General features: G+C 51.7%; 1 protein-coding gene across 4 annotated transcripts; it reads left to right on the top strand.

Annotated features, from left to right (window-relative positions):
• The first annotated feature begins 534 nt into the window (after positions 1-534).
• Positions 535-11,348, top strand: AMPD1 (adenosine monophosphate deaminase 1). 4 transcript variants are annotated; one of them, XM_061362772.1, is made up of 15 exons: positions 539-913; positions 4,284-4,458; positions 4,909-5,074; positions 5,883-6,051; positions 6,259-6,478; positions 6,906-7,035; positions 7,289-7,483; positions 7,679-7,810; positions 7,904-8,067; positions 8,567-8,693; positions 8,930-9,093; positions 9,591-9,711; positions 10,169-10,342; positions 10,441-10,551; positions 11,187-11,348. In XM_061362772.1, exons 1-15 carry the CDS (start codon positions 892-894, stop codon positions 11,340-11,342), a joined length of 2,226 nt encoding a protein of 741 aa, XP_061218756.1. In that variant the 5' UTR covers positions 539-891; the 3' UTR covers positions 11,343-11,348. The 4 variants fall into 4 exon arrangements, with proteins under 4 accessions (XP_061218760.1, XP_061218756.1, XP_061218757.1 ...); XM_061362773.1 differs by lacking the exon at positions 539-913 and adding an exon at positions 1,372-1,860; XM_061362774.1 differs by lacking the exon at positions 539-913 and adding an exon at positions 3,011-3,019.
• Positions 11,349-11,469: the final 121 nt, after the last annotated feature.

Consider the following 11,469-nt stretch of genomic DNA (forward strand, 5'->3'; position numbering starts at 1 on the left):
AAAGACTGTTTCAAATCAAAGCTATTGTATCCTTCTGACCTGGTCCTGGTTTTCTGCTTCTCACCAGGAAGCTTAGCTGAGTCAGGCGCTCAGAGTTATCCTGGCAATATGCAGTGCACTACAAATTGTGGTCATTTCCTTCAGATGGGAGCTGTTTTCCAGCTTCATGAGAGATCTGAAGTAGATTTGAGGAGACCCTAAAGGACTGGGTACAGCCCTCAATGCCTGGATGCTAGGAAGAATCTACTTAAAGCAAGCAGAAGTACTTCCCAGACTGAAACCCTGCTCTGCTGCATCCAAGCACTATGTGTAGCTTAAAACAGCAGTTTCTTGTCACACCTTCGGTTGTGCTAAGTGCTGGTCTCTGTGAGATACACCTTGGTTATGGCTCACCACGTCCAGAACTGAGGATCACCCTTACTATTAAGATAACACAGTTTTATAACAGCAGTTCCTGAAAAGCTCAGGAACAAAACACAGTTCCATGAACTTCCCCAGCTGGGAAGATGTGAGGACGTTTCCTTTGCTAAAACCCCTCTCAGGAAACATCCTTCTGAGCAGTGCACTGGTTCATGAGAGCACATCATTTGTACCCATCCCTGTGCTGATGAAAACAATGCAAACCTCAGCCTACTCTGCTAAATATAAAATGAAAGCCTCAGTTAAAGAAGTTAAATTTGAGCTGTGGCTTCACCTGTTTCAGTGCAAGTGCTTGTGGCTGCACTTTAAATAGGCTTAGAGCTGACCTCCCTTCTCCTTTTAGAGCAGGAGAGTCTGATTACAGGCAAGGGAAAGGAGTAAAATCAGTGTGAGGCTGTTGTGCAGTCAGTCATCTGCTTGTGCTCTGTTACAGTAGGGTGTTACTTGAGGCTCTGCAGACTTGCTGCAAAGATGTCCCAGCTGCGAATCCCAGGTAGGTCTGAAACTGCAGGTAGTGAGGCCAGGAACCACTGGGCAGGCTGGAGCCCCTGTGGGTCTGGTGGTACCTGTGCAACCCAGGGTGCTTCACTGGGGGCTTTGAGTGGTTTTCTTCTTGTTTGGATGGTGCAGCAAAGAAACATTATTGTTTAGGCCAGGTTGGATGGGGCTTGGAGCAAGCTGCTCCAGTGGCAGGTGTCCCTCCCTGTGGCAGGGGGTTGGAACTGGATGAGCTTCAAAGTCCCTTCCAACCCAAACCAGTCTGGGATTGTTTAGATCTTGTTCTACTTGTACTGAATAAAAATGCTGTCTCTTCTGCAGTGCACTGGATCCTGTAACAACACCATTAAATCACTGTGGAAGGGGGCAGAGGGATTTCAGGAGTCTCTGTCAACCTGGCTAAGAGAAGATGATGTGGGGGTGCTGTGGTCCCAAGGGAGGGGGAACACGAACTGGGCAGCAGGTGTAGGGCCAGCCAGGCTGTGCAGAACAGCACAGAGGGACATGTGATGCCATTGCAGAGGAAGATCAGCACCAAACAGTTCTGATAAGAGCAGGTTAGAATTGCAGTGCTGTGTGGTGTGATAGACACTGTCCTGGTGTGCGAAGCTTGTGTCAAAGCCTGGCCCTGCAACACCAGTGGGAGTTTGTTGACCTTCATGAGTGTCATTTTCATCCACTAAAGAGAGGAAAGGTCAAAGCAGGCATTTCTGGGATGCTTAGTTTGCAAATGAACACATGGAGTTCAAGTGCCATGAGTGCATGTTCTGCCGGCTGGGCTTTGGCAAGTCGGCAGCTGGTGACTTGTGATGCCAGAGCTCCAGTCTGAATTTGCTGAGTCAGATGCAAAGGGCATGAATTGCACCCCAAAATATTGATGCCACACTGTAACTGTGCATGAAAATCTGTGCAACTGTCTCAGCAATTTGATCCCATTAGTCGGTAAGTGGAGATGTGACCACAAGCAGCTGGAGGATGAACTTTAGCATCTCTGACGTTCCCATCCACCCTTGATCTTCACAAAGGAGATGGATAAAAAAATCAGCAAAGCAGCCCCAGTGTGCTGAATCGCTGAAACATTTGCTCTCTGTTAAGCAGGAGAATGCTGCTCTGCACTCATCAGTTCCTCCTGTGCTCTTCTGCATCCCCAGGTGCAGGGAGAGATGTTCTAAGACAGCTCAGTGTGATTAGATGATCGGGTATCACAGTATCACAGTATGCTAGAGATTGGAAGGGACCTCAAAAGCTCATCCAGTCCAATCCCCCTGCCGGAGCAGGAACACCTAGATAAGGTTACACAGGAACGTGTCCAGGCGGGTTTTGAATGTCTCCAGAGAAGGAGCCTCCACAACCTCCCTGGGTAGCCTGTTCCAGTGTTCTGTCACCTCACTGAGAAGAAGTGGAACCTCTTGTGTTCCAGTTTGTACCCATTGCCCCTTGTCCTATCATTGTTTGCCACTGAGAAGAGCCTGGCTCCATCCTCGGGACACTCCCCCTTTATATATTTATATACGCTAATAAGGTCACCCCTCAGTCTCCTCCAGACTATAGAGACCCAGCTCCCTCAGTCTTTCCTCATAAGGGAGATGCTCCACTCCCTTCATCATCTCAGTTGCCCTGTGCTGGACTCTCTCCAGCAGGTCCCTGTCCTTCTTGAACTGAGGGGCCCAGAACTGGACACAATATTCCAGATGCGGTCTCACCGGGGCAGAGTAGAGGGGAAGGAGGACCTCTGGTATCTGGTAGTTGCTTATGGTGTTGACTGAGGTGATGACGATTCTAGGAAATGCTGTTCCCTTGGAGAGCTGCAGTGCAGAAGCCTCCAAAGAGCTCAGGTCTGATGGCATCTGCCATGTGGTTCGTTGTGCACACACCATTGGGGTGCTATTGTGGAACAGTCAACACAGAACTTCCATCTTTATATTGCACAAAGTGGCAACTTCTTTCTTTTGCAAGTGGAAGGCTTTGGCTAAACTTGTCCTTCACTCATCTCTTTAATAATCACTGATGTGATGATTAGGCAAAAAGGCTTAAAGTTTGAAGAGCTGATCACATGTGTTTCGTTTTGTTTCTGTTTTATCTCAAACAGCAGAAGACAAAAGTGAGTATTTCCAGGCATTTTGTATGCTCTTCTGTGTTACTGCCTAGACATGATCACTGGAAACAAGCAGCAGTTACAGGATCATGGTGATGTTCCAGCAGCTGGAGAAGGTGCTGTTTCTCAGCAGTGCCAGCTGTGCCCCTCACTCCTCCATGGAATGGTTCCAGATTTTTGCTCCTTTGCTATACGAAGCTATTTGTTAAACATTGTCCTTGGAGCCCTGAGCTCCTGCTCAGAAGATAAACATTTCATAAAGGAGTTCTTTCCACTGTGGCAAGAAGTGAAACATTTTGCAGTTTCCCTTGAGCCTCTTCACACCTTTGTTGTTTATTTGGTTGGTTTTCCCTTTTTCTTAACAGAGTTCCAGCCTAAAGTAACTTCTTTTAAATTTACTTTAGGCTGGAGCATCCTGCTCCAAGAGGATTTGATCCATGAGGGGACAGATCCAGTGTTTCACCTCATTTATTCACATTGTCAGTCCTGTCTGCTTCGATTGTCATCCACTGACCGTGTCCTGTCTGAGATGCCGGTGGTGTCCTCCATCTTTCAGCATCTTTCCTTGCTATGCTTCATGCTGAGCTGTCAGCTGCTGGCAAAACCTGGTTGATTACTGTCCAAATGTGCACTTCCAGAAGCTGGTACCACAAGAGCCCTTGAGGTTCACGTGATGTTGGCAGTAGGAGAGTTTTTAACCTTCTTTCTTCATAAAGCTCCAGTCAACCTTATATCAGTGGTGGCTTTCATAGGGGCATGTTAGCTGGCACCTTTGCAGCACACTGGACATGATGGGCTGAGAGGGTTCTCCAGCTAGGAGCTCTTCAGCTGCACGGTGATGGGGGGAGCTAAGTGCTTGAGCTGCTGGTTCTGTTTGTCTCCATCTGTACTTCATCATCATCCTGGCTGGATGCCTTGTGGAGCAAGTGGGTCTTAAGCTTCCTACAGCTGTAAGGGCTCTGCCAGACTTCCTTTCTTTGTCTCTGTGCATGCTCTTATCAGTGCCCTTTGTAAGGATGGGCTGCTTTCTGGGCCTTTTTTTTTCACTCTTGGACTGTGGTTTGTACCAGAGGTATCCAGGTAGGTCTCCAGCCCTCCATATGTGTCCCAGGCTCTGTTAAGCTTGTTGCAAACTTTAGAGTCTTGCAGGCAGCATGGAGATGTAGGTGTCCTAAGGACACCTCTTAGCTGAGAACTGAGATGCTGCATGGGGCTGTTACGGTGGCTGCAAACCAGATGTCTGTGTGACCTTGCACTCTTCTCCCTTCAGAGATGGATGAGGCAATGCGCTCCTTCGCAGAGAAGGTCTTTGCCTCTGAGGTGAAAGATGAGGAGACCAGGCAAGAGATCTCTCCTTTTGAGGTGGAAGAGATCTGTCCCATCTCACGCCAGGAGATAAGAGAACGCATGATACTTCAGGAGAACACTGTCACGTCAGAAAAGCGGTGAGCAACAACCAGGGCAACTGGGGAAAGGAGAGGAGTGTTGTCTGCACGTCCCCAGCCAGAGTGGGGGAACATAAATCAGTGCTTGTGAAAACAGCTCACACCACCCCTGGGATAAATCCTTGATAATCCCAGGGCATCTCTCAGGTACCTCAGGGTTTCCTCTCCAACTGTTGCCACTGTTGGACAGAAGGACACCCATGGCCTGTTTCTCAGGTGTCAGCACAGCAATGGCCATGGAGCTGCTGGAGAGGGAGACCTTTCTCTGGAAAGGTTCAAGTTCTAAAGACTGTGCTTGAAAGTCTGTGGTTACTATGTGTGCTGTGACCCCTACTCCTGGCACTGCCTGATGGAGATGCTTAGAAAGCACCAGTGAGATGGTTAATGTAGTGCACAGCTGGAATGTGGCTGTGGTCAGTGCTGTGTTCCTGAGGTTCTCCTACCTGGCAGGAAGAAGCGCTTGTTCCGCATGAAGACGATTGCGTTGGCAGTGCCTGTGGCTCAGAAGTCTATAACCAGACTATCCACTATCGAAGAGGTCATCTCCACCTCCCCCCTGTACCAGACTGTGCCTGACTTCCAGCGGGTACAGATAACAGGGGATTATGCCTCTGGGGTAGGTGTTTGCATGGCTGTACCCTTCCCCACACTGACCACCACCTCATACAGTCACTGCCTGTCCCTCATTAGTGCCCAGTGTCATTGGAGTCTGTATGAGTTGCAGTGGGGTTAGTCTGTGTCTCCCAGCTCAGTTTGTGTCTCATGAGCATCTCATGGTAACTTGCTGTGTCCCTGGAAGATCCAGAGCTGAATTCCTTAGTAGGAGCCTGTTGAGTGCTGCATGTTCCCCACAGGGTTGTCTGGACAGGGCAGAGGGGAGGGCATGGCAGGATGGGCTATGCTCATTCTGTTGTAGCCTGCACTTGCTTGCACACAACTGTTTGAGATCTGTGCACATTACAGAATCCCAGAACGGTTGAAGTTGCTGCACAGTATTCTCAATGCTGCCACTCTGACTTCTCCTGACTGCCCAAAGCACTTGCCTGTGCACTAAATCAGAAATTACTGACACGTTAGGTCAGGGTATGTTGTTGGTCTTGCTTCAGTTACAGCCTGTGCTCCAAAAATAGCTTCTAGTGTTTTGCCCAGACCTTGCTTCCATCTCAGTTTGCAGCGAGGAATGTAAAAGATGATGACGGGGAATTCACTGGTTCTGGCACAAGGAACTTCCCTTTGCCATGTCTAGGACTTTGCCTATCATCAACACCTTCCACTAGAGCCGGTTGCTCTAAGCCCCATCCAACCTGGCCTTGAACACTGAATTGCTGTGAATAAAGCTGTCCTCTTTCTCTCTTAGTGCACCAGGTATCTCTCGGGCAGGCAGGCTTGCTTCTGAGGTTGCTTCAACACCAATTCTCTTGCAGGTGACAGTGGAAGATTTTGAAGTTGTCTGCAAAGGCCTGTACCGTGCACTGTGCATCCGGGAGAAGCACATGCAGCAGTCCATGCAGAGGTTCCCCAGGACCCCGTCCCAGTACCTGCGCACTATCGAGGGCAAGGTCTGGAGAGCGAGTGATTCTGGCCCAGGCCCATGTAGGTACTTGGGGGGTTTCCTCTCTGGCTTCACTATGGGGTGGGCAGGGTTGTGGGAGTGCTGCACAGGAGAATTGCTTGCCCCCATCTCCTCTTCAGTGGCAGTGGCAGGGATGTCTCTGCCCTCTGCCTGTGGTGGAGGAGCAGGGCAGGCTCATGGGGTTTTTCTGGCAGCAAGTGCCTCATAGTATTGTCCTTTTGGCCCAGTGTTCACCCCGCCAGTGAAGGATGGAGAGGATCCCTTTGACACTGGGAATCTTGGTGAGGACCTGGGATACCATGTTGAGATGAAGGATGGTGTAGTTTACGTCTACGAAGACAAGGCAGCAGCTGACAGAAATGAGCCAAAGGATCTGCCCTACCCCAGCCTTGAGCACTTTGTTGACGACATGAACTTCCTCTTGGCCCTGGTTGCACAGGGGCCTGTGTAAGTGCACAACCCAGCACTGCTGGATGCAGCTGAACAGGTCCTGCCTCAGCAGGCAGAAGGAGGTCAGGGCAGAGCCAGGGTTGCCCCCTCTGCTTTCTGGGCAGAGGGAGGAACCCCTGATGACATACCTGCAGCCTGCTGGTTTCCAAACTGTCCTTGGCTCTTGTCATCCATCTTGACTGGGGTCTTAAGCAAAACCAGCATTGAGGGATTGGAGACACATTCTGCAGGTATGCTCACAGCTGACCAGGCCTTCCTTTGAAGCTCTGTAATAGAGCCAGGAGAAGCACCTTAGGGAAGCAGGGCCAGGCCAGCATGAGCAATTCCACTTCAGGAGAAAGCTGCATCCTAGTGTTTGATGTGCCATGCTTCTATGTTGAGGGGGAAGGAGCCCAGTCACTGTTCTGCCCTTTGCTTTCACTAGTAAGACCTATGCTCATCGGCGCCTGAAGTTCCTCTCATCCAAGTTCCAATTGCATGAAATGCTAAATGAGATGGATGAGATCAAAGAGCTGAAGAACAACCCCCACCGGGATTTCTACAACTGCCGGAAGGTAAATGGCAAAGCTTGGAGCCCTGGTGACTCTGGGTGCCATCCCTGCCCCGACAACTGCATATTAGAGTCAAGGTCTGTGGCACTTACACTGTTGCTAATGGGATGGTGCTGACTGGGGTGCTCTTGGCCTCATCCTGTTCATCTGCTGAGCTCCCCACACATACGGGGCTCATGTATCGGGTTTGTTGGCCTTGTAATGATACCCGAGCACCCCAATTTGAAACTAGGTAGCTGTCCCTCTGATTTCTCAGGTGGACACACACATCCATGCTGCAGCCTGCATGAACCAGAAGCATCTTTTGCGTTTTATCAAGAAGTCCTACTTTGTGGATGCTGATCGCATAGTTTATGATGCCAAGGGCAAACAGCTTACCCTGAAACAGCTTTTCCAACAGCTTAATCTGCATCCGTATGACCTGACAGTGGATTCTCTGGATGTCCATGCTGTAAGTGGTAGGGCATTTACTATAGGACCACTCTCAGGTCACAATTACCCACCCCTGTATGCACAGCTTTCCCTCTCCTGTGCACTCATGACATCTTAGTGGTTGTGGCAGGATGCAGCAGCTCCTGGCTTCCCCATTTTGGGTTGTTTGGATCAATGGTGTGTGTAGCCTTTACCCTGAGCCTCCCCTCCCCAGGGACGTCAGACCTTCCAGCGCTTTGACAAGTTCAATGACAAGTACAACCCCGTGGGTGCCAGTGAGCTGCGTGACCTCTATCTGAAAACAGACAATGCTATCGATGGCGAGTACTTTGCTACCATCATCAAGGTGAGAATACAGAGAAGGAGAGCACAGTTAAGCTGCAGTGCTGCTGTGCTCAGAGGCTGGAGGGTCCCCAGGCAACTGCATCCTGGTTTGCAGGAGGTTGGATCTGATCTGGAGGATGCCAAGTACCAGTACATAGAGCCTCGCCTCTCAATCTATGGGCGATCAGCTGAGGAGTGGCCCAAGCTAGCCAGCTGGTTCATAAAACACCGCGTCTATTCCCCCAACATGAAGTGGATGATCCAAGTACCCAGGATTTAGTATGTGCTGCGGGTCTGAGAGAGCACTGTGCCTTATCATAGACTGGTCTGGGTTGGAAGGGACCTTAAAGCTCATCCAGCTCCAACCCCTGCCACAGGCAGGGACCCCTTCCACTGGAGCAGCTTGCTCCAAACCCCTGTGTCCAACCTGGCCTTGAGCACTGCCAGGGATGGGGCAGCCACAGCTTCTCTGGGCACCCTGTGCCAGCGCCTCAGCACCCTCACAGGGAAGAGCTTCTGCCTAAGAGCTCAGCTCAGTCTCCCCTCGGGCAGGTTCAAGCCATTCCCCTTGGCCTGTCCCTACAGGCGTGTGTCCAAAGCGCCTCTCCAGGTTTCCTGTAACCCCTTTAAGCACTGGGAGCTGCTCTGAGGTCTCCCCGGAGCCTTCTCCTCTCCAGGTTGAACAAGTGCACTCTATCTCATTTTTTATCCTGAAGGGATTGTGGGGACAGTGGGACATGTTCCTCTGCTAGCAGCTGATCCCTGTCTGTGTCCACAGTGATGTATTCAGGTCTAAGAATTTCCTCCCACACTTTGGGAAAATGCTGGAGAATATCTTTGTCCCTGTGTTTGAGGCAACTATCAACCCTCAAGCCCACAAACAACTGAGTGTCCTTCTACGCCACGTGAGTGCCACCTGATGATGTTGTTGGGGTGTGATGAACATTCACTTTCTTGTTTGTGCACAAGAAATTGGTTATTACCCATGGAAAATGTCACTGGGGCCAGTTGGGGGTGGGACAGGGCTACAGGCTGCAGTGGAGTGATGGCAAGCTGCAGTGGAGCAGGGTGAGCTGGTCTGCCTGGGCATGAGGAGTGGGGCAGCTTTGAGATGCAGCTTCTCTCTTGCCTTGCCAAGCAGATCACTGGCTTCGACAGTGTGGATGATGAATCCAAGCATAGTGGACACATGTTCAGCACTAAAAGCCCAAAGCCAGAGCAATGGACTTCGCAGAAGAACCCATCCTACACCTATTATTTATATTACATGTATGCCAACATCCTGGTGCTGAATAACCTACGCAGGTGAGGCCCAGGATCTGCTAAGGGATGTGTGATGGGCTGGCAGAAGCAGGGCTGCCTCATGAGTTGTCTCAGGTCTTTGGTTGTTGGTGTGGAAAAGTGGGGCCCCCCATGCTCTGCCACCAGTGTAGTTTGGAGCTTTATGTCCCAGAGCCATACAAACACTCCTCTGTAGGAAGTGTGACGAACTGGGGTGAAAACTTTGGAGTTGCAGAGATGCATCTATTGCATGCACAGATCATAGAATCCCAGCCTGGTTTGTGCTGGAAGGGAACTTAAAGCTCACCCAGTTCCAAACCCCTGCCACAGGCCGGGACACCTTCCACTAGAGCAGCTTGCTCAAGATGAGGAATGATGACAAGTAATGTGCTCCTAGGTCAAGCTGGATTCTTGAGGACCCACTGCTGGGGGCAGAGCTGGACCTGAAGTCAGGGAATCTTGCACTACAGCCACCTACCCCTGCTGCTTGCTTGCTCTGAGTTCTTCTTCCATGTGCCTAGGCAGCGTGGCATGAACACGTTCCTCTTCCGTCCACACTGTGGGGAAGCTGGGGCCATCACACATCTGCTTACAGCCTTCATGACAGCAGATAACATCTCGCATGGTCTCAACCTCAAGAAGGTAAGTGGAGCAGCCCAGGCATGGCAGAGGTGCACATGCACACAGCTGGCATCCACTGTAGCTGCGTTAATTGCACCTCTGCTTCAGACTGACACAGTCTGGTTTCGGGCAGATGTCACATGATTCTGTGGGTTCCTCGAGGCATGGAGGGATGTTCTCCAGGCATGTTTGGGGATGTAGCTAAGACACATATTCAGATTTCAGAGGTTCAGCCTCACAGACCTATCACTGGATATGTCTGTTGTCACTGGAGCCAGCCGAGTGCTGAAATCAGACAGGTTTCAACTCACTTGGCCTCTTGTGCTTCCTGGAGGACTGCTCCCTTGCCTGTCTCTTGCACATGTGAACTCTGTTGGATTTCCTAGCTGGGGCACTGCGCTGAGTGAGGAGGGACCCCAGAAAGGTGAAGGACACAGCAACTGTATTCCTAACCTGGCAACTCTGCTCATCTTTGCAGACCCCTGTGTTGCAGTACCTGTACTTCCTTGCCCAAATTCCCATTGCTATGTCCCCACTCAGCAACAACAGCCTCTTCCTGGAGTACGCAAAGAACCCATTGCTTGAGTACCACCAGAAGGGCCTCATGGTGTCCCTTTCTACAGATGACCCCATGCAGTTCCATTACACCAAGGTACAGAGGGAGCTGATCCCTGGGCTCGTTTCTCTGGGAAGCCAGCAGCGGGGTGGCCCTGGCTGCAGTGGAGCCTCTAACACAGCCTGTGCCTGCAGGAGGCCCTCATGGAGGAGTATGCCATTGCTGCCCAGGTCTTCAAGCTCAGCACCTGTGACATATGTGAAATTGCCAGGAACAGCATCCTGCAGTGCAGCCTCTCCCATGAGGTGGGTGCCCCTCTAGGGGACCTAGAGGCCTGGGGATGAAGAGCAGCTCTGCAGCACATGGTATCTGATACTGGTTTGGCCTGAAGGGACCTTACAGCTCCTCCAGCTCCAACCCCTGCCACGGGCAGGGACCCCTTCCACTGGAGCAGCTTGCTCCAAGCCCCTGTGTCCAACCTGGCCTTGAGCACTGCCAGGGATGGGGCAGCCACAGCTTCTCTGGGCACCCTGTGCCAGCGCCTCAGCACCCTCACAGGGAAGAGCTTCTGCCTAAGAGCTCAGCTCAGTCTCCCTGTTTCAGTCTGAACCCATCACCCCTTGTCCTGTCACTACAGTCCCTGATGAAGAGCCCCTCTCCAGCATCCCTGTAGCCCCCTTCAGACACTGGAAGCTGCTCTGGGGTCTCCACACAGCTTCTCTTCTCCAGGCTGAACAGACCCAGCGTTCTCAGCCTGGATCCAGGCCGTAATCAACCTCGTGGCCTCCTCTGGACTTGCTCCAACAGCTCTATGTCCTTATGGTGGGGACACCAGAACCGCACTCAGTGCTGCCGGGGAGGTCACCGCTCCCGGCTGTGCTCAGGGCAGGGCGCTGAGGGCACCTCAGGGCTCTGCAGCTCTTGTCCTGTTCTCTGACAGGAGAAAGCCAAGTTCCTGGGTGAAAACTACCAGGAAGAGGGGCCCCAAGGCAACGACATCCGGAAGACGAACGTGGCTCAGATCCGCATGGCCTATCGCTACGAGACCTGGTGCTACGAGCTCAACCTCATCGCCGAATGCCTCAAGAAAGACTAGGGGCGGGGTCGGACCTGTGAGGGGTCGGACCCGGGGCGGGGTCGGACCGGGTCGCGCAGTAAAGCCGAGTCTCTCAGCGGCGGTGTCAGCGCCTCCGTGCGGCGGCGGCGGCGGGGGTGGGCGGGGT

Source organism: Neopsephotus bourkii, unplaced genomic scaffold, assembly GCF_033783945.1.
Source record: "Neopsephotus bourkii isolate Nb327-2 ecotype Australia unplaced genomic scaffold, CSIRO-AGI_Nbou_v1 NB_1139, whole genome shotgun sequence".
NCBI lineage: Eukaryota > Metazoa > Chordata > Aves > Psittaciformes > Psittacidae > Neopsephotus > Neopsephotus bourkii.